Source organism: Nerophis lumbriciformis, linkage group LG25, assembly GCF_033978685.3.
Source record: "Nerophis lumbriciformis linkage group LG25, RoL_Nlum_v2.1, whole genome shotgun sequence".
In the NCBI taxonomy this organism is placed as follows: domain Eukaryota; kingdom Metazoa; phylum Chordata; class Actinopteri; order Syngnathiformes; family Syngnathidae; genus Nerophis; species Nerophis lumbriciformis.
This window is the reverse complement of record NC_084572.2, coordinates 12,793,514-12,816,512: the sequence shown is the minus strand read 5'-3', so window position 1 is coordinate 12,816,512 and position 22,999 is coordinate 12,793,514. Positions and strand designations below refer to the sequence as shown.

General features: G+C 41.6%; 1 protein-coding gene across 5 annotated transcripts in view; it reads right to left on the bottom strand.

The window, feature by feature from the left end:
• plppr2b (phospholipid phosphatase related 2b) overlaps positions 1-22,999 on the bottom strand; it is a 165,285-nt gene that overhangs the window by 136,538 nt on the left and 5,748 nt on the right. For 2 of the 5 annotated variants that reach the window (XM_061983762.1, XM_061983761.1), the window contains exon 1: positions 6,085-6,318. The exons of 1 other annotated variant lie outside the window; for it this stretch is intronic. In XM_061983762.1, the coding sequence (XP_061839746.1) occupies positions 6,085-6,225 (141 nt within the window). In that variant the 5' untranslated portion in view covers positions 6,226-6,318. Of the gene's footprint in view, positions 1-1,869; positions 1,991-6,084; positions 6,319-7,161; positions 7,225-22,999 lie in introns of those variants that run through there. 2 more of the 5 variants (XM_061983764.1, XM_061983763.1) reach the window with 2 other exon arrangements.

Below are 22,999 nucleotides of genomic sequence, written 5' to 3'. Positions count from 1 at the left end.
TTTGGTCAGTGCAGGGGTCAGCAACCCAAAATGACCAAAAATACAAAGAAAAATAAATAAAACATGGAGGAAAATCTATTCTTACAGGGAAAATCATGGCATAATAACTTATTTACTTTGTTTTACTTTGGCCCAAAATAGAACAAGCACATTCTGAAAATGTACATATCACAAATAATCCTCTCTACAAAACACTTGAAAATTGGTGCAGTTTCAAAAACACCATGAAGAACATAATGAACTTACACAAAATCTCATTGTATCTACAAAGTAATCAAACTTTAAGCCACAGCCCATCTAGAATTGAACAAAAACAAAATAAAGCATAAATAAAAACGCTTCTATGTATCAACTACCGTATTTTTTTGGACTATAAGTCGCAGTTTTTTTCTTAGTTTGGCCGGGGGTGCGACTTATACTCAGGAGCGACTTATGTGTGAAATTATTACACATTACCGCAAAATATCAAATAATATTATTTAGCTCATTCACGTAAGAGACTAGACGTATAAGATTTCATGGGATTTAGCGATTAGGAGTGACAGATTGTTTGGTAAACGTATAGCATGTTCTATATGTTATAGTTATTTGAATGACTCTTACCATAATATGTTACGTTAACATACCAGGCACGTTCTCAGTTGGTTATTTATGCCTCATATAACGTACACTTATTCAGCCTGTTGTTCACTATTCTTTATTTTAAATTGCCTTTCAAATGTCTATTCTTGGTGTTGGGTTTTATCAAATACATTTCCCCAAAAAACGCCACTTATACTCCAGTGCGACTTATATATGTTTTTTTTCCTTCTTTATTAGGCATTTTCGGCCGGTGCGATTTATACTCCAGAGCGAATTATACTCCGAAAAATACGGTACCTAATTTGCGATTTTCACTGTTCATTTTCTTAAAGTTTGCAAAGAAGACAATAATTTCCACAGAACTATATTAATGTGCAGTGTCTCATGCAGTATTTTACGTGAGGTTACCAATTGTTTATTTTACTCCTGTTTGTTTTATGTTGGGTTGAGGGGAAGGAGTTGCAGCCCCGCTTCACCATGTACCTCTTGCTTGCTATACTTGCTCGCCCTGGTATAACCCATTTTCCTTGCATACTAGAAATGCTATTGCGACACCCAGTGGACACATTTAGAACAGCAGTTTCTTTAGTTTAAAAATGCAGCTCAATTTTACACTTGGCAAACTCATCTCGCGGGCCGGATTGAACCTGTCTGCGGGCCTGATCTGGCCCGGGGGCCGCATGTTTAACATCACTTTGTTAGAATGAAGGCGACCTATGATGTGCCTTTATTAGCTATAACAGCCTACTATCAAAATGACTATGTGCCGCAGGCTGACGCAAATCTTTGTTGACAGAAATGTTGAAATTTAATATTTATTCTACACATTTTTACAGCATTGGAAAACCTTAAAACAGAGGCTTTTCAGAGCGTGAGATAACTCCCAGAAATTATTGGCTTAGAATGGTTAAATGTATAGATGTGTGTGTCCAAGTTAAAGGGAACGGCAGGCTGTCTTCTTCTAAAGGATTTATTACAATCTTTGCAAGTTGGGTAACGTTTGCTGTGGTCTGTAACAACATGGCACACAAACAACTATCAGAAATGCAGCCAATATTACACACAGATAATGTGTCATGAGACATTCAAATATAAATTAAATACACAGACGACACAAGTAAAGGAAATTAAATGAGCTCAAATATAACTACAAACGCTGCATAATGATGCAATATGTACATACAGCTAGCCTAAATAGCATGTTAGCATCGATTAGCGTGCAGTCATGCACTGACCAAATATGCCTGATTAGCATTCCAGTATGTCAATAACATCTACAAAACTCACCTTTGTGCATTCACGCACAGTATAGAAAACGTTTTGATGGACAAAATGAGACAAAGAAGGAATGGCATAAAACATGTCTTTCTGTTGCAGAGTCGGAGAGAGTTGTACATATAAACAAACTACGGTGAGTTCAAGGACTGCGGAAATTAGTAGGACAAAACGGCGCTCGCCAAATACTCTCATCAGTGAAGCATGTTTACTAGGGATGTCCGACAATGGCTTTTTACCGATATCCAATATTCCGATATTGTCCAACTCTTTAATTACCGATACCGATATCAACCGATAGCGATATATACAGTCGTGGAATTAACACATTATTATGCCTAATTTGGACAACCAGGTATGGTGAAGATAAGTTACTTTAAAAAAAAAAAAAAAAAAAAAAAATAAGATAAATAAATTAAAAATATTTTCTTGAATAAAAAAGAAAGTAAAACAATATAAAAACAGTTACATAGAAACTAGTAATTAATGAAAATGAGTCAAATTAACTGTTAAAGGTTAGTACTATTAGTGGACCAGCACGATCATGTGTGCTTACGGACTGTATCCCTGCTGACTGTATTGATATATAATGTAGGAACCAGAATATTATTAACAGAAAAAAACAACCCTTTTGTGTGAATGAGTGTAAATGGGGGATTAATATTAAAACAAAAACTATAATTTTTTTCCCCTCATCTTTTTCAATTTTCATAAATTTTTTGAAAAAGCTCCAGGGAGCCATTATAGGCGGCACTAAAGAGGCTCCAGAGCCGTGGGTTCCCGACCGCCGGGTTAGTGAGTATTAAAAATGGAAACTTGAGGTTGCAGACGCTACTGTACGTGTCGTGATTACGATGCACTCCCATTAATTAAAAACACTGTACAAAAAAAACCAACTAGTTATGTGCGTGTGTTGGAAGATTACACTTTTGTTGAACATTTATTCCTTCATGATGTCTCTCAAGCATGAGGCAGAATATTCTGAGGATGGTATCTTTGAGCATGCGTCAATAAAATGGACAGTAATGAGACCACTACTATGGGGCGTCATCAATGAGACTTCCTCCACCTAACAGGAACGTCTCTCTTTCAATGCCCCTTCCACTATGCAAAACAACCATTTTTTAAAATTATGGTTTACTTTAGGGCTGTAACCATGGGAACATTTCACACCATGGTTGTTGTGAACAAAACTATCACGGTTCTTATTTGAATTCCGGTATTGTTGAATGTGCTCTAAAAGTACTTACAGACACTGAAATCTATTGACCAAGTTTTATTTTAAAAAAAGAAAGAAAGAAACATTACACAATATACTTTCCTCGGCAGAAGAAGCAAAAAAAAAATCTGGCTTCTTATTATCATTTGAGAGTTTAGATATGCTTCTTCCTTTTTAATTTGTAAAGGTTTTTAAGTGTTTCCTAATGACAGGGCTAGACTAAATTAAACTTGAATTTAATATAATGCATGTTTTGTACAAAAATTCCCTTGTGGATCAATAAAGTTTAGCTAAGTCTAAGTCTAAAACAAATTAAAGGGAAAAAATGGTTCAAAAATGTTAGTTTTTCCGTGAAAAGGGTCAGATTTAGGGTTTTAGGGTATAGATTGGGGTTTGACATTTGCCGTTGATGTCTCCTGTACTCATGTTAGCATGTGAGCTAAATAGCTATTTGAACATTAACTGCTTCGTAAGGAAATGAGCAGTATCACCGTCAGTTTTTCAAAGTGCGGTAATCAATCACAGTAATACTATAATTAAAACATTTCAAACGGTAATACCATTTTGAATTTTATGGTGGTTCATCGTTAATACTGGTAATACTTACATGCCTAATTTAATTCCTGATTTATTTATTTTTTAACATGTAAATGTATCCAATTACTGTATTTTGTTAATATTCTTCGTATGTTCGGTGGACTGCATGAGTAGTGGGTATACGTTCTGACGTAGGAACGAAACTCGTACGTCGAACAAAGACCTTCTGTACTTCAAGTTCTGCACAAGAATAACAACCCTTCAACAACATATATGCAGCTATTTTGGTTTATACAACCTTTATCTTAACCAAATAAGAAACCCATTAAAATCAAGATCTTTTTCATCAGGGTGACCTGGCCAAGAGCTCAGCAGCACGTCACAGAGCAGTTTCAGAAAAGTAATAAGTTAAGACATACATTTTAAAATGCATAAAAGGGAACAGTAAAATTGACAATTTAATTAGTAATTTAACATTTTATTTTACTTTGTACAATATATCATTGTAAATATTATTTCCCCAAAAGGAAATTCAATCAATTTAGAAGGTGTGGAGGTCTTTCTCCCGTGGGTTCACCTGATGCTGACAAATCCTCCCACAGCCTGGATGTCTGGTGTTAAAATGTCTTCTTTTATTGGCAGCGCACACACGCTAGGACAGCGCACAACTTTTCAGTCAGCAGCGCACACACACTCAGGCAGCACACAACTTTTCAGTCTCTCTGGCAATGTCCAGTGTGCGCTTCCTCGTTCACTCCAACTCCAACAACTGTGTCTCGGTCCGGCTGCTGCTAATAAGTATAGCAGGTGATTGGATGATCAATCCCAGCTGGGTAATCCAATCACCTGCCAGCTGTGCTTCAAGGCCGGTCCTTACACACCACGCTCCGCGGCAGGCCCGTAGACCACGCCCCCCTCCACAGAAGGTAATCTGCCCAAAATTGCATCTACCGTATTTTTCGGAGTATAAATCGCACCGGAGTATAAGTCGCAACTGCCGAAAATGCATAATAAAGAAGGAAAAAAACATATAAGTTGCACTGGAGCCCGGCCAAACTATGAAAAAAACTGCGACTTATAGTCCGAAAAATACGGTATTTGGCTTCTTCGTCAATTTTCATGGGTGTTAATTCTAAGTTAGTTGGGTGTTAGTTTTAGTTAAATATTTATTTAGTTATCGTCTCTGACTTAGTTTAACAAGGTAACCAACCAAAATGTAAGACAACCTTAAAGACTACTCTCAGGTTTTAAATAAATATATTTTAGGACAAAAAAGAAAACTACTTGTGAAATACTAACTGACATACATTTATTTATTCAAATCGGTCTCTGTGTCGCCAGGTCACTGCTGTATGGGAGTGACAGGGGAAAAAAACTCAGATTTGCTTACAAAAAAGTAATTTGGCGCCACCTTTCGACCTACATGTATACTGTCAGGGCATGCTTTAGTAATGTATATATGCTGATCGTCTGAACGCTGACGGAGGCAGATAATTAGATGTATCCATATTTGTGTGTTACTTCTTTTAAACCATAGTCATAGTACAAAACAGCTAGTGTTCTTTATTTGTTATCTTTTGGTTGTCTGCAAGTACTGTGTGCCAACTTTTGAGGATGTGAAGGGGGAGATCTCTGCTTCTCGTCTAAAACCGACTTTAGATAATAAACAAAAGGGACCTGGAGTGAGCTGGGAGAAAGGGGGAGTAGTAATAAATTCTTTCTCTTATCTTTCCCTTTGCCCAGCTGTGGAGTAAGAGGGACAAGTAGGGTGGGGGCAAGAGAGACGAGATAAAAAATAAGTTTTCCGTATGGGAGTTTAGACCAATTTAGCTGTGCGAGTGAGCGCTTCTGTACGGGATTTGGTCTCAAGTTTATTTCCAAAGGCTTTGGAAATAAAATGACAAAATACCTATTCTGTCTCTGGTGGTTCTTCTACTCAGCTTTACGTGTCATAAAAGAGCTTGGGAGTGACCAGCAACTTGAATTCCCTGGGAGGAACAACTGGTCCAAACGCAACAACGCCCACAATACTGGAAGGAAAAAATGCAAATATAATCAGCGTGAATTATCAAGACTGAAACTGTTCGGCGGAAACTGTTTTGCATCTTTATTTAGTATGTCTAGAAAGGACGTGCAAACTAGCTTCTGCGCAGAAATGGCTGTCATAAGAAGGCGATCGCTGCAGCTAGGTCCTACTTATGCTTGTCAACATAGGTGGACAATTGGAAAATACAACATATTAGATATACTGTCTTTTTGTCACGATGGGAGGGTCGCCGCTTGCTGCACGGTTGTTCTTTCAAGATGCAAAAAGACGGCTCCGGACGAAGGCGTAAAGGTAGGATTGGATTTATTAACATAAATCACTCAACTACCAAAAACACAAACAACACAACAAAAAAGGCAAGCGTGCCTAAAACACATGAAGCTACTATTTAGCAGAAGCTATGGCATAGAACATGAACACTTACTTGGTCAGAACGTGACGTAAACAATGAAGCCAAGCCGACTGACTGGCAAAGGCAACTTAAATAATGCCTCTGATTAGTGCTCGGGAAGCAGGTGAGCGGGCGAGCACTAATCAGAGACAGGTGAACACAATAAGTCGCCATGGTGACAAAAGCAAACAAGGAAGCCTAAACGGGAACTAAAGAAGTCCAAAACTAACGGAACATAACTAAACAAAACTTTTCAGCAACATAATTTTATAATTTTATGGATGCTGGAAGATTTAAGGGATTAAAAATAGTTTAACTATTCATTTTGGTGTCTGCTGGCGTTTTTTTTTTATTAACGTCCGTTTTAATAATGATAATAAAAATAATGGATCATATTTATATAGTGCTTTTCTAGACACTCAAAGCGCTTCACAGAGAACTGAGATCTTATCTTTCACTCACTCCACATTCACACATTTTTATTGGTAAGCTCCTTTTGTAGCCGTGGCTGCCCTGGGGTAGAAATTGTGACATATGTTGTACATGTATGCATGTTTGAAAAAAACCTCAAACCATAAATCATAGACTGACGGAAGTGCGGCTGCCAATTTGGGCCCACGGCCCCTCCGACTAACAAGTAAACATTCATTCTGTCATGATCCGTGGCCCAGATCATGTTTTGTTATGTTCTGTTAGTTTTGGACTCCATAAGTTCCTGTTTGTGCACCTCTGGGTTTGTTTTAGTTTCCATGGGGATTCATTGGGTTCACCTGCCTCTGGTTAGTGGTCGGCATGCTCAGCTGCTGTCAACCACTAATAAGAGAGCTTTTTATTCACCTTGCTCGCCACGCTCAGTCTGCCGTCATTGTTTGCTGTATGCAACAGTCACGTAGGTTCATGTCTTGTTTCGAGTTTATGCTAAGTGTTTGCTACATGCACCTGTTATGTGAGTTTTGCCTTGTCCGTAGTCCATGCAAAGTGTTAGCTTCTATGTTTCCTGCGCTAAGTTTTTGTTCTTTAGCTTCTCGTGCGAAAGGCACGCTTTCCTTTTGTTTGGTTCCTGTCTTTTGTAATGTGTAGGATTTGTTGAGGAATAAATCATGTTTTTACCTGCACGCCTTGTCCGGAGTAGTCCGTCTGCATTCCTGGGAGAACGACCCCGCAGTAAGCCACGTAAACCCCGTTGTGACAGAATGACGCCAGCCTGAACGTGGCGAGTAAGGTGAATAAAAAGCTCTCTGATTAGTGGTTGGCAGCAGCTGAGCGTGCCGACCACTAACCAGAGGCAGGTGAACCCAATTAATCCCCATGGAAACTAAAACAAACCCAGAGGTGCACAAACAGGAACTGAGGGAGTCCAAAACTAACAGAACATAACAAAACATGATCCGGGCCACGGATCGTGACACATTCACACCCATACGCCAGGGTGAGCTGCACTGGGAGCAAGATTGGTGAAGTGTCTTGCCCAATGACAACTGCTGTGACGAGAATGGCGGAAGCTGGAATCGAACCCCCCCTCCCCCACATCTGTGGTCCTCTCCAAGGTTTCTCATAGTCATTCATATTGACATCCCACTGTGTTGTGAGTTTTTCCTTGCCCTTATGTGGGATCTGAACCGAGGATGTCGTTGTGGCTCGTGCAGCCCTTTGAGACACTTGTGATTTAGGGCTATATAAATAAACATTGATTGATTGATGATTGAAAATACATGTTTCAAAACATAACAAAACACCCTGATGACAAGAATTAGCAGTAAATTAGTGTTTCTATGGTGAAAGCCTGGGTAGTACACATACAAACCACATTTAAATACGGCGGTCTGCACCAGCTATCAATTGTACACACAGTCTTAGTAGATCACACGCAACATCCCCACTAATAGTACACACAATTTTTAACAGTCAAATACTAATATATTACACATAGTCTTATATTCAGGTCAAATGCGGATTTAGAAAGAGTTGTCATTATGATACAGTGCAGCTCCACACCCCAAACAACCTTTTTGAAAGGAGAATGGGGGTGTGCATGGGGAAAGGGATGTCTGGTCTTGTCTGCTTAGGCTGCTGCCCCCGTGACCCGACCTCGGATAAGCGGAAGAAGATGGGTGCACTGAAGGATGGATTGTCCAGGAGTACCTAATAAAAGGTCCGCTGAGGGAATACTTCTTTAACACTGTGCAGTACATATGCATGCAGTGTGTGAATATCCCTCTTCGTGCCACACAAAGCACACACCCAGGAAGGCATGTTCGACAATCAAAAGAATGTTTCAGGACAGAATGCGTTAGAAAGGAGGAGCGGAATAGTGAACGCACAGAAGCGATGATCAAAAACAAAAGAGATGAGAGCGAGCGACCACGTCATGATGCAGACATCCACAGAGCCATCAGAAGAAGAGAAGGTGAAAGCTCGCAGACTCAGCAGTCAAAAGTAATAATAGGAAGATAAAAAGGTAAAAGTTGAGGGGAAAACTACTCCAGTTTCAAAGGGAACCCTAAGTGGAACAAAAGAATGGAGAGCCGGTAACCAGCCAATGCCATTTTAGAAAAAAGAAAAAAAAAAGAAGTGCTTTCACTTTAGATTCCAACATGATCAGATACCAACACCCATATATCTGACATCATAGAACTGTAAAATCATATTCTTATCAAAAGCCTGGAAGCAACATGTATTCAAACAGCGGACAGTTCCCCACTTACCGGTACACAGAAAAAATTGAGTTTAGGCTTATCTTCATGATGACAACTGCAGAACTGTCGCCGCCTTGTCGCCCCTTAACCCGATCAATGGTTGTTACTGTTGAGAAGGCAGGATTACAAAGCACAGGGAACCTGAACATCGGAGATAGGAGTGAATGAACGTTGCCAATTTAAATACCTGCTTGCATTCTGGCCCTTAAGTTGTTCTTGGTCAGTTCCTCTCTTCAGTGAATGGTTTATCACCAGGTGTAAGTTTTTTGGTTTTTTTTATGTGGATATATCTTGTCTTGTTTAGCGTTTCATTTCCCTCAGGGAACGTTGCTTGCTCTGTGCTTTTGTACTTCTTTTTATTTACTCCACCATAACCACCACTCTCTTACTCATTATTTTGCAAAAGCAGGTACTATTTGTGCTGCAGTACCTGGTCAATCCTGGTTTCAAGCCAAACTGATACCACATGGGTGACGTAAACCACTGCTGATCACTCATTGATTGAACAAAATTGTAGCAATTAAGGACAGAAATAACTGAAATAATGCTACAGATGCTAATGTTAGCTCGCACCTTAGTTCTTGATGCTGCAGTATTTTTCGGCACATATTCTCGCAGCAGTCGTGTTCTGTCTCCTAACTCGCAACCCTTAAGACTTAATCTCCTCAATTGTTTTAATTGTGATTCAAAAAGAATACACCCCCCCCCCCCCATCCGTTAAATGTTAGTTACTAGAGATGTCCGATAATGGCTTTTTTGCCGATATCCGATATTCCGATATTGTCCAACTCTTAATTACCGATACCGATATCAACCGATACCGATATATACAGTCGTGGAATTAACACATTATTATGCCTAAATTTGTTGTGATGCTCCAGTGGATGCATTAAACAATGTAACAAGGTTTTTCCAAAATAAATCAACTCAAGTTATGGAAAAAAATGCCAACATGGCACTGCCATATTTATTATTGAAGTCACAAAGTGCATTAGTTTTTTTAAACGTGCCTCAAAACAGCAGCTTGGAATTTGGGACATGCTCTCCCTGAGACCCACTACAACTATGGGAAGTACTATACTTTGTCTTTCACAAAGTGCATTTTTTTTATTTTTTTTTTAAACATGCCTCAAAACAACAGCTACAAAAACAATGAAGGCACACAACTTCAGTCCAGAGTGTACGCGAGTAATAAAGTAAACAATAACATAGTCCTCCTTTAGTGCAAGACTGCCTGGCACACTGTATAACAGAGAATTATAAACTGGGCTCAATCTGCCCTGCTCTAACGTATTTGTATGAGTAACACAAATGTGCTGCAAGCTAGTGGTGAGTGCTTGAAGTGGCCTCCCAGTCAGTCAGAGCTTCTGAAATGCTGCATTGAGACATGGGTGGTTTTTGTTGTATTTTTGTTTTTTCTCGGCGGAGTCTTTAAGCGACAACTGTGTGGTACTACTTTTTTCGCTGTTTGATTTTCATCCATCTTCCGCTTGTATTCATCGTGTATCTCCTTATGATTCTTGAAGAGGTGGGAGATCAAATTGCTCGCATTAAAGGAAGACGTCTTGGTTCCTCCTCGCATAACCAACTTTTTGCAGTCATTGCAAATTGCCAGTTTTTTATCCGTCAGAGACACTTTAAAATAATCCCAAACCATAGACATGGTGTCATTAGTTAGTCACCGAGCGAGCTGGCTTGTTAGCCAGGCTACAGCACAGGCAACAATACACTCTTGTTGTTGTTATGCTGCGCTCGCGGGGGTTTGATGAGGTCATCAAGCGTCGCCAGTAAACCTCTCATGCTGCAGTCGTCAACTCCTGTGTTGTGTGTGGGAGAGGGGGTGGGGGAGGGGCTGCTGACTGGGAGACGCAACTGCTCTGTATTTCTCCCTACGTCCGTGTACCGCTCCGTACAGCGGCGTTTTAAAAAGTCATACATTTTACTTTTTGAAACCGATACCGATAGTTTCCGATATTAAAGCATTTATCGACCGATAATATCGGCAGTCCGATATTATCGGACATCTCTATTAGTTAGTGTATTCTTACCCTGTGTTTCAATGTATCCTATTGCCACATTTCTCTTAACAGTAAACCTTGCTTGCCTCACCATCAACAGCTGTTAGACTATTGTAGTGAATCACACCTGAGCCATCATACATGAATCATATCTTTAATGGACGTGTGATAAAGAACATTTTAAACAATCAATCTAGGGATCTAGATATCTGGTCAGGACACTGTGCTTATAGGCTGAAATTGGTGGTCGTACTTGACCACCAATTTTCAAAAACCCATATATGGCTTCATAATAGTTATGGAGTACAAAACTAGACGTTGACATACATTGCGGACAATAACTGATAGTCTGTTTTGCCAGTCCAAATGCATTCACGGTTTTCCGTCGTCCACGGGAGCCTGCATTCTCGTTCGTTCCCCTTCCACAAATGGACAAAGTTTTTCGCTAAGTAGAATCACACCACATTCGAAAGTTCTCTTGCCATTCCTGTGGCACAACACACTCGGTGACAAACATATTCCACGAGGCTGACTTCTTCCAGGCCTTTTCCAAAACTCAACATTGCTATGTTGCCGTCTGAGATGTGTCGTATCCCAAATAGCTGCAATCACGCGTTTCTTTCTTTTAAGGTATTCATGTGTGATTTCCACAAGCGTCTGTTATGAAGCTGGCTGTGGCGCGGTCTTTCTGGCGTCACTTCCTATGTGAGGTGCGGTCTTTCTGGCGCCACTTCCTCTCCGAACTTAGTTTGTAAACAATCAATGAATCCATACAAAGCAAAGAGCCAGAGATTCATGGAATAGACGGCGCATTTACCCGTGTAAAAAATTATCCGAGGAGGGGAACCTTAAACGATGGTTTTGTCAGGTTTGTCACTGACAGTTCAGTTAGGTTTTGGTTTTTCCTGTCTTTGTTTCCTGTCAGCGCTCTTATTTTGGTTATTTCCTGATTATCTCCCTGAGTGCTTTGTCCCCTCAGCTGTGGCTGATTGGCACCTGGCCACACCTGGTGTCAATCAGCCAGCTGCTATTTGAACCTGCCTTCCTCTCCAGTCAGTGCTGGATTATTGTCATTGTTGTCACTACTACCTGTCATAATACTTGTCGTTGTAGCTCTGCCTACTTTTGTTCACTCTGCTCATGTCATAGTTCCTTCGTGTCACAGTAAGTGTTTTTGTTTCTTGTCCACAGTTAGCCTTTGTGCTATTTTAATTCATAGCCAAGTTTGTTCTCCGCCTTGTGCGCACCTTTTGTTTGTACCCTTTTGTTTGTTTTTTTGCTATAGTGTTAAATTAAATCATGTTTTCCTGGACAAAGCCTGCCATCTCTGCATCTTGGGGTTCGTCACCAACATACTCTGACAGGTTTAGTGTGGCCGAAACGGGGTTTAGGCTAAATAATTATTCGTTTAATGAGTTATCCTGCTTAATGTAGACAGGGTCTGAATCAATGGTGATTTGATACAGGAGTTATCCAAGTTTTATTGTGTTACAATTTCACCGTAGTGGTCATGTAATCCTTTCGGCGCCGTTCAATCGTAGGAAAACCACGTGTTTATTTACCCTCAAAATGGCGACTCCTTAACAAATCCTGGGGCACGTTTGTGAGGAATTTATGTTGTCCGTGCCATATTGAGCACTTGTAAAGCATGAAATAAATACTCAATGTTATGTACGTCACATGCGTTCAAGCTAGGTTTTCTATTGTTTTTCATTTTTGAAAATATCGAGTGATAATTTTGGCGTATTCTTTTTGAATCACCCCTGTATTTTGACATGGAAGATTGACAAACCCGAACCGAAGCGAGTCACACTGCAAGTGCATACACATTTATAAAGCATGATACAAACAAGATGTGAAATGTATTTATATAGTGCTTTTTTGTTTTCTCTAGAAACTCAAAAGTGCTTTACATAGTGAAACCCATTATCTACATTCAAACCAGTGTGGGTGGCACTTGAAGCAAGAGTAAAGTGTCTTGCTCAAGGACACGACGGCAGTGACTCGGATGGCGGAGGTTGATATAGAACCTGGAACCTTCAAGTTGCTGGCACGGCCGATCTATCAACTGAAACACACAGCGCCAAGATGTGTTTGTTTGAGACACTAAATAACGACTACAGTATCAGAAGTCCCATCATTGTCCAAATTGAATTATCTTGCTCAGTCTTCCATTGCATTTATTTATTAATTTTTTTTAAAGTCCTAGTTTGCATTCGATCTACAGTACTATGGGCATTTAACAGCAATATACCATAATTTTCGGACTATAAGCCACTACTTTTTTCCTGTGCTTTATACAACGCTGTGCTTAAATTGTGGATTTTTGGGGGTTCGGGAGCGTCACTGTGGACCATTACATTCCATTACATTAAATCAAAGACACTGACCCAAACGTTTAGTCAGCCATTTATCGTGTTATACACTCACCCTCATCATAAGATACTAGGAAATGCACACAACGCAGGCCCAAAGCCGAAGGTCATCCACCGGGCCATCGAAAAAGGAAAGAGCAAATGCACAGAATCGAAATCCACTACCACCAACGGGCCCTGAAAGGCCAGGCCGCCGAGCTCCCAAGAAAACAACTTTAGCGGTTTCAATGCACATGAGCAGAAGGATGAAAACCGTGTTTAATGACTGTTCCGGTTTGCTAAGTTTGTGAACCCCCAAACGCCTGTGTAAATATTTCATGTTTCAATGTGTGTACCCTGCCTGGTTCAGTGTCTGCTTTCTCTTCCACCCGGAACCTGGACGTCGGTCGTCCGGCAGGAGCGACCCACCTAAAAGCCTAAGCTATCAACCCGATAACCAGCACTGCTCTTGAGGTTGTCCGGGAGTGAGGTTTACCAACGTACACCAGGCTCAACCACACTGGCTGGCCTCCGTTACACTCACCACCGAAACCTCACTCCCATCCAGGTCACGGCACCAGTGTAACCCGCCTGGTTCAGTCCCGCCCTGGACTTGAACCTTTGTCGTCTAGCATAAGAGACAAGCATTCTAGCTACCAAGCTAAAGGCCTGAGCTATCAACCTGGTAACCAGGACTGCTCCTAAAGTTGTCATGGAGTGAGGTTTACCAAGGTACACATGACCTAGCCACACTAGCATGTGGCTTACACATCAATATATAGTCAATATATGTACACAATAAGATTTATCCAAAAACTAGGTGGGTGTAGCTTATATTTAAATGCGCTCTTTAGCCCGGAAATTACGGTGCATGTAATTATGAAATCCCTTTTAATTAAGTTGTAGCTGGCTGGACTTATGAAGGTTCTAATAAGAAATGACGTGTCTGAATGATTCGACCTCAATGACGATACTAAGTTGTAGCATTTTACTCTGCCCTTGAAGCCTTGGCTGAGGTCTGTTCTCTTTGTGGAGCAACAAAGTCCTTATATCAGGGGTGGGCAATTAATTTTTACCGGGGGCCGCATGAGCAACCTGAGCACTGCTGGAGGGCCACATTGACAATATTTCAATTAAATTTTGCTCAATATTATTTTTTATATACCGTAAGATAAATAATAATAATAATAATAATAATAATAATAATAATACTTTCATTTAACCTAACTTAACTTTATACAAAAGCAGATTGCTTTTGATGGTTTTATTTTTAACACTGTCTTACACTACACTTCCTGATGTACAATACAATGCAAAAATGTCCATTTCTGCACAGGGTTAATTTAAAGTTTATCCTGCATCCTCTTTAAAAGTCTAACATTTTTCCCCGTCAGATTTGGACAACCATCTGCTGTCACACCTGCCAGCTTGTCGCATTTCAGTCCTAACATGTCCAAACACGCAATTACCTATGTGAACAAGTCATTACCTGTGGTTGTTTCTTTTAATTGACTGCATGGCTGCCAGCTCCTCCTTGATTTGAAAGTCAGCAGTTATCCCACGTAAGAAGATGAGCAGCTGGGCGGTGTCACGTACATCGCAGCTCTCATCCAAAGCCAGCGAAAAACAGTCAAAGTCGGCCGTTCTGTTCTTCAGCTGAAGCTTCAAGTTTCAGGTGTTGTGCCGGATAATGCTCCCCCCGCGTAGAATGCACCCCCTGACGGGAGTGTTATATCAACTAAAGCCCACACTTAAAGTTTCCACGTGCAAGATTGAATCTATTTAAAAAAGTTATTCAATATGAAGCCAAAAGTGCAAAAACAATAATATTCGTGTTGGAGGAGTTGTGAATGAATGAAATATGAAATCCGTGCTGCAGTCTGCAGGTGTACCTAATGTTGTGGCCCAGCAGCGACTGCAGCACGGATTTCATATTTCATTCATTCACAACTCCTCCAACACGAACATTATTGTTTTTGCACTTTTGGCTTCTTATTAAACAACTTTTTTTAAATAGATTCAATCTTGCACGTGGAAACTTTAAGTGTGGGCTTGATATAACTCTCCCGTCAGGGGGTGCATTCTACGCCGGCGGTGCATAACACCTGGCATATCAGCGCAACAGAGTCCAATAAGCACTCCTTAATAAACTCTCCGTCAGAAAACGCCGTACTTTTTCTGGGGATTTTGTGAGAAATGACGAAACTTGTCCTGACGGCTGCATTCTGGGGGTGTGAAATATGGCAAAAAGTCCTTGTTGGGTTTGCAGTTTTACCATCAACGCATCAGCCTCCCTTGCGCGCGCTTCATCGGACAGATTCCGGTATTTTTCCTCGTACTTCGTCATGTAGTGGCGATTCAAATGATATTCTTTAAACACAGCAACCTGTGTACCACAAATTAAGCACACAGCTTTACCTTTAATTTCTGTAAAGAAATACTTGGCAGTCGATGTCTTGTTGGAAACACGGCATTCGTCATCAACTTTTCTCTTTTTAGCGTCTCATCACTTGTCTCTGTGCACCTTCACTCACAGGTTACACCCGGACATACGCCCATAAATAACACTTTTCAAAATAAAACCAGCACAGTTGTATTGCGCGCACGACATTGATGTTTTTTAAACTTTATTTTGTCATTTGTGATTGCCGCTGTTCACATTCACTCACATTCACTTACGCGCACACGTCCACACGGAAGTAATACAAATAACGCTTTTCAAAACAAAAGCAGCGCCGTTGTATTGCACACTCGACATAGATACTTTTTAAAATGTATTTTGTAATTTATGATTGGCCTCACGCGGGCTGGACAGGGACGCAAAAAGGGCCGGATGTGGCCCGCGGGCCGCAGAATGCCCAGGTCTGCCTTATATGGTAGTTCCGAGTTAGTAGGTGTAGTTAGTAAATCAGGAACTGATGAGGCCTGCTCAGATGTGAGGCGAAACGTTTTCTAACCCCGGATTTCTACTGGATGTGGAACAACAGCGAAACGTAGCTGCCTCGGCGGCAAACTCCTTCCGTTTCCATTCAAGTCATCGTGTCGGTTCTTACCGTGTGCGGAACAGCACGGCCATGGCGTTTACGTTCCACATTCCAGCGCAAAGTATACGCAGCGCTTCTATTTTTGCCAGTCGCCGCAAATTATCCGGTTTAATTTCAAAATAAAATAGTACGTCTTGAGGGCAAATCAAATTTTACACTTTGAAACGTTCTAATAAGCGGGGATGGACATAAAGTCAACTTGTCAAGGTTTTCATACATAATTTCACCTCCTTGAGACAAATAGATGAGAACATGCTAATTCCAGAGTTCCAAAATTGAAGAAGCATATTTAGGCATATCCCGGGCAGCTATATGGGGTCCTATGTCCAATACCAGCGAATACGGGGGCCGGGGAAGCATGGGAGTGGTTCGTCGGACTTAAATTAGCTGTATGTATGTGTTTGTTCGTGCAACATTTGCCAGGGATGATGCTACTGTTGTGTTGTTGCTTGCTGCAAAATTTTAATGAAATGGTCGTTCTACAGTGCACAACTGTCGTCTTTTCCACAAATTCCGTCACAGAGCCTGTGTGTATTGATGGACGGCAAAGCTTGAGACGTTCCACGGTGTTTACTACAACCCCCTTATTGCCCTGAGACTGAAAGTTCTTGAGTTCAAACCCCGACCGAGTCATACCAAAGACTATAAAAATGGGACCCATCACCTCCCTGCTTGGCACTCAGCATCAAGGGTTTGAATTGGGGGTTAAATCACCAAAATGATTCCCGAGCGCGGCCACCGCTGCTGCTCACTGCTCCCCTCACCTCTCAGGGGGTGTACATGGGGATGGGTCAAATACAGAGGGTAATTTCACCACACCTAGTGTGTGTGTGACTATCGTTGGGACTTTAACTTTTAACTGTAACTTTAATATGCGCGGATTCGCGAAATCGCGTAAAAGTCCGTGCTACCTCGCTGCACGGCGGAGCCGTAACAAAAACGGCGGTGGGGATTGCCGGACTGCAGATGGCGGCTACGTTTCGCTACCTCAGGGGTCGGCAACCCAAAATGTTGAAAGAGCCATATTGGACCAAAAGTACAAAAACAAATCTGTCTGGAGCCTCAAAAAATTAAAAGCCATATTACATACAGATAGTGTGTCATGAGATATAAATTGAATTAAGAGGACTTAAAGGAAACTAAATGAGCTCAAATGTACCTACAAATGAGGCATAATGATGCAATATGTACATATAGCTAGCCTAACTAGCATGTTAGCATCGATTAGCTTGCAGTCATGCAGTGACCAAATATGTCTGATTAGCACTCCACACAAGTCGATAACATCAACAAAACTCACCTTTGTGCATTCATGCACAACGTTAGTTTGGTGGACAAAATGAGACAGAAAAAGAAGTGACATAAAACACGTCCTAGAAAGTCGGAGAAAGTTATACATGTAAACAAACTATGGTGAGTTCAAGGACCGCCAAAATTAGTAGGACAAAACGGCTCTCGCCAAATACTCGAATCAGTGAAGCATGTTTAATATAAACAGTGCGCTTTATAACAATTAGGGATGTTTGTGTCATGTTTGTCCTCCTACAGAAACTATATTAACACAAAAAATGTATATTTTTCCCCTCATCTTTTTCCATTTTTCATACATTTTTGAAAAAGCTCCAGAGAGCCACTAGGGCGGCGCCACGGGTTGCCGACCCCCGCGCTACCTGAACAATTCAGATACAATCAATTCAAATCCCCAAGACAACAGTTACACAATATCACGTCTTGTCAGAGCATCTTCTGGTGCTGCAAAATGTTGTGTTCAGTGTAAGAAAGCACCCTCTGCTGGATATACATTGTAACTGCAGCACTCTTTTCCCTCAACAGATAGCACCATCAAACTCTTCAAACTATCCCCATCCATCCATTTTCTACCGCTTGTCCCTTTTTGGGGTCGCGGGGGGGGGGGGGGGGGGGGTGCTGGAGCCTATCTCAGCTGCATTCGGGCGGAAGGCGGTGTACACCCTGGACAAGTCACTACCTCATCGCAGGGCCAACACAGATAGACAGACAACATTCACACTCACATTCACACACTAGGGCCAATTTAGTGTTGCCAATCAACCTATCCCCAGGTGCATGTTTTACTAGTTATTTACAATTCAAAGCAAAAAAAATAAATCTGCAAATGTGCGGAGAGTATATGTCGGACCGCCAACAGGCCAGGATCTACCCATCTAAAGACTTGATGCTGAAGCTTGGTAACAGAATTCAAGTACAACCAATTGAATCACGGCTGTTTCAGAATAAGAGTTGAAGAATGCCGTCACATCGGAAGAATTAGCTGTCGTTTGGTCCTGGCAGGGAACCAAGCGTTCTGGAATCCAAATCAATTTATGGCAGGTTGAAAGCCTTTAAACGGTTTGTAATTTGACGTGTGAACCAGAACAAAGCTTGTTCCTTGCTGCTGGAAAAGGGAAAAGGGGTCCCAAAGGCTTGTCACCCTCCACACTCAGCTGACTAGAAGGATTCATACATGTGCACAAATATGCAGTACGCACGCGGCAAACAACAGTTATGGGTTAATTATTCATGCTGGTGATCTCATACTGTATATGGCCCCCTTTCCTTTGTATGACAGTCTTCCTCCTGGGAGATGCTAATTCACTACTATGTCTGTATTCACATCTCATTAAGTTTTTAACGGGTTTAACGACATTCTTTGAACCTATGAGGCAAGAACTTGCAATGATAATACGAGGAGATTTACAATTGCTCGCAGCTTTAGAGGGACAACTAAGGCACACTGCAATTTGACCTGCTGTAAATCCCCACCGAATGAGAAGTACGATATTGATGTCTTATTGAATCCGTGTTGGACACTGTGTACCAATTAGTCGCCGGGCGCATCGTCAAATAGAAGCCTCCTTTTTTCCCTGTAATTGTCTGGACTTTAACATCTGATGGCAACTGTAAAGCGGAAGGTTATGAAGGAGTTCAAAGGGAAAGTGCTACATTTTGCAGCACAACCACAGTTCAGCAGAGGATTACCTCTCCATGTGGGGTTTTGCTTTTTATTTGACTTTTTGTGACAGAAAAGAAGGAACAGGCCCTTTATTACATAAGACCAAGTCATATTTTGGTGTTCTGTTGTCAGATTATTTTGTTTATTCTATAAGAACTATATCTCAGAGTGAAGTACATAATACCGAACGGGGACCAATAATGAATTTTATATTTTCTGACTTGTAAAAGCTGTTGCAATCTTTGATACTCGTGTTAATCAATGCCAAAGCATCAAGTCTTAAGGTCCATGGATTCTGGCTTGAGTTTCGATGCCTCTGTTCGCAGGGCTTTGCAATCTTGCTATGTCGTGACATAGAGCGAGGTGGACGTACTTATTAAGACATAAAGTCACAGGTTTTAAACCCAGGGCCCAGGGGCCAGATCTCAGGCACTTCATTTATTGTGGCCTGTGAAAGCCTGGAAATAATGTGTGCACTTAATCCTTCTTACTAAATATATTGATTTGGTTATTGTCACGGTCTGGGCGCGAGTCAGTGCACATTTATCTGTGCTCTGCACCAAGCGCAGCTCCGAGAGCGCGCTAGGGGCGCAAAGCGCGCCCCAGACCAGCGGCAGCGAACGAGGGGGGGGGGGGGGGGGGGGGGGGGTGTTACTGACAGCTGCGGCCAGCAAGACCGCTACCACCGGTCTTTCGGTTTGCCTGGCCGCACCCACCAACCACACTACCAGCACCAGCACCAGCACCCAGGCTTTCCTCCGAGTCAGCACCAGCACCCAGGATGGCCCCTGTGTCAGCACCAGCTCCCAGGCTGGCCCCCGTGTCAGCACCTCGGCCGGCTTCAGAACCTCGGCCAGCAGCGCCGGCCGGCCTCAGCACCTCGGCCATCAGCGCCGGCTTCAGCACCTCGGCCAGCAGCGCCGGCTTCAGCACCTCAGCCAGCAGATACTTCTGCACCTCCACTGCGACGACATCGTCCTCCTCGTCTCCGGCTCCGACGACATCGTCCTCCTCGTCTCCGACTCCGACGACATTGTCCTCCTTGTCTCCGGCTTTGACGACATTGTCCTTCTTGTCTCCTGCATTGTCGCTCCCGCGACTTCCGGCTGGCTGGCCGCACAGGCGGCCATCAGGCGCCCGCACGCAGCGCCCTCTGTGGCCAGTGCGTGGATGCTTTTTGCGCCAACGGCAGTGACGCCCAGGTATTGGGCGTGGTACTCATGGGCTGCTGTGGTTAGGGCGCCACTTGCATCAGCCTTCCCGAAGGCCTAGAGGATGGCTGTCCATTGGCCGTTCGACTAGCCGCTGCCACCAGACTCGTCCCCGATAGTTTCCGCCCTCCCTTGTCTCCTGATCTTGTTGTTCTGATTTCAGTCTGACATCTGGAAGCTGTCCACAGGAGGGGGGTACTGTCACGGTCCGGGCGCGCATCAGTGCGCATTCATTTGTGCGCTGCATCGAACGCAGCTCTGAGAGCGCGCAAAGCGCACCCCAGGCCAGCAGCAGTGAACAGCTGCAATCAATCGCCGGCAATCTGCACACCTGGAGCTGATGATCAGACTTGCCTTCAAAAGTCTGCACAACCTGCCATCCCTCGCCGGAATATAACCTTCTGTTGGCGTACCGTAAGCGATCTACATGCTTGATGAAATCTTGCTCTTTCTCTCTCTCTGTGCGCGTTTCTCCCGTCGTGTCTGATTTGCTCCCGTATCTTCGTTGTCCTTCCAGCGTCTGCCCTTGTTCATGTGTTGGCGAGCTGTGCGTCTCGTCATTTTCTTGTTCCCTTGCTTCCCGGACTGCCCTTTTGGATTCTTGACCTCCCGCTTGGACACAGACCTTCAACGCCCCGCTTAGCCCCGACTTCCTACTCGCCTCACGACCTCCGAGCTCTGCCTTGTCTTCCTGATGTTCCGCCTCTCACTCATCACTTCGGGTAAACACTCAGCAATGAATTCCTACACATAGTCTTACACCATACACCCTTTGGGTTTTGTCACACGCCACTCCTTTGTTGTTTAATTAATTATATTGTTCATTATTTATTATATTATATTGTTTATAACTATATATAATAAATACATAGAGCGATATTGCCCCCTCGTGGTTCTGTGCTGTCACAACTTCCTCCTCCAACCATAACAGTTATTTGTTCATTTGAAAAGGATCACCATAGTCTTACTAGGGTTCACACAAAACATCACATATTACGAAAACGCTTAAAACATTGCAAAACACAATCAAAAAACACAATCAAAAAATACAAAACCCAAAACCATTGAAGTTCGCAAGTTGAGTAAATCGTAAATAAAAACAGAATACAATGATTTTCAAATCCTTTTCAACTTATATTCAATTGCATAGACTGCAAAGATTAAGCAAGAATGGGAATGAATTCCACCCGAAAAGTTTCAAAATTTTTAACACTATTTATTCTCTGCTGATAATGTAGTTTGTTTCCATTTTGACAGAACAAAAATATACAATGCATGGAATTGGATATGTTTTAAACTTTAATAGTATCTGCTCATGCAACAAATATTATATTAGTAGAGGTTCGAATCTTCACGATTTGATCCGATTCAGATTCTCTGGGTGACGATTCGATTCAGAATTGATTCCTTATTGAACACGATTCTCGATTCAAAAAGATTCTCGCAATGTATTTTTTGGTACAGTAATTATAATAAACCCTTTTTTAAAACAGGTTACAAACCCCCCTTTTATGATGTATGATGTATGGCCTGAAAAAGGTATTTTGTAAAATTGAGACTTTACATTTCTTTTAATATTTTTAAAAGGGATTTTTGAAAAGTATTATTCATTTTAGAATCTAAATAAATAACAGTTGCGATTCGGATATTAATGTATTTTTATTAAATTTGTTTGTCCTGTCCAGCTACTCAGGCAAATCATATTGTTGATGTAGATGTGCATATTTGCTGTACTGATTTACTTTATAAAAGAGAAGTGTGGGATACTACTCTTGTTGCCTTATTTGTACTGGACTTTATTAAATGCCATCCATCCATCCATTTTCTACCGCTGGAGCCTATCCCAGCTGCATTCGGGTGGAAGGCGGGGTACTACGCAGTCACAGGGAAAACATGCAAACTCCACACAGAAAGAGCCCAGGATCGAACCCAGTACCTTTGTATTGGTCCCCTTTATTAAATGGATTTTTATTTTTGTTTGGTGCAGCCAGAGCGAAGCAGGAGGGGATAGAAAATGAAAAAAAAGTAAGACAGAGGGGGAAACTGCGGGGACATGAGGGGGATAAGACAGAGAGACAACGACAACAACAACAACAAACACAGCAATAACAACAACAACCACAACAACAGAAGAACAGCATCAGCAAATACAATATGTGATAGCAAAGAAGCAGTTAGTGAAGTAAATATTAATAACACAGAAATGACAATAAACACTATTGCACTACAAATGGAACAATACAAAAAGTAATAAAAATAGCATTATTGATAATGAATTATAATAATTATTATTTCTATTATCAACAATACAATTGTTTCAAATGCAACAATACATATATGCAATGATAAGTTGAAATACAAAAGAAAGCAAATTATTGTATACTGTATTACAATTTGTTTGTAAAAAATCAAATAAATACTTAAATACTGTATCTGCTTGTCAATTTGACTTATGATTTCAAAACAAGTTATCCATCAATTTATATGTAGAAGAATCAACGATACAAATGCATAGGCAATTTTGCAACAATATATTTGAGGCTATTATACATTTATATTAAGACATTTGGCCCTCTGAAGGCAGCCATAACTGGGATGTGGCCCTCAATTAAACCCAGTTTGACAGCCTTGCATTAAGTCAGTGCTTCTCAAAT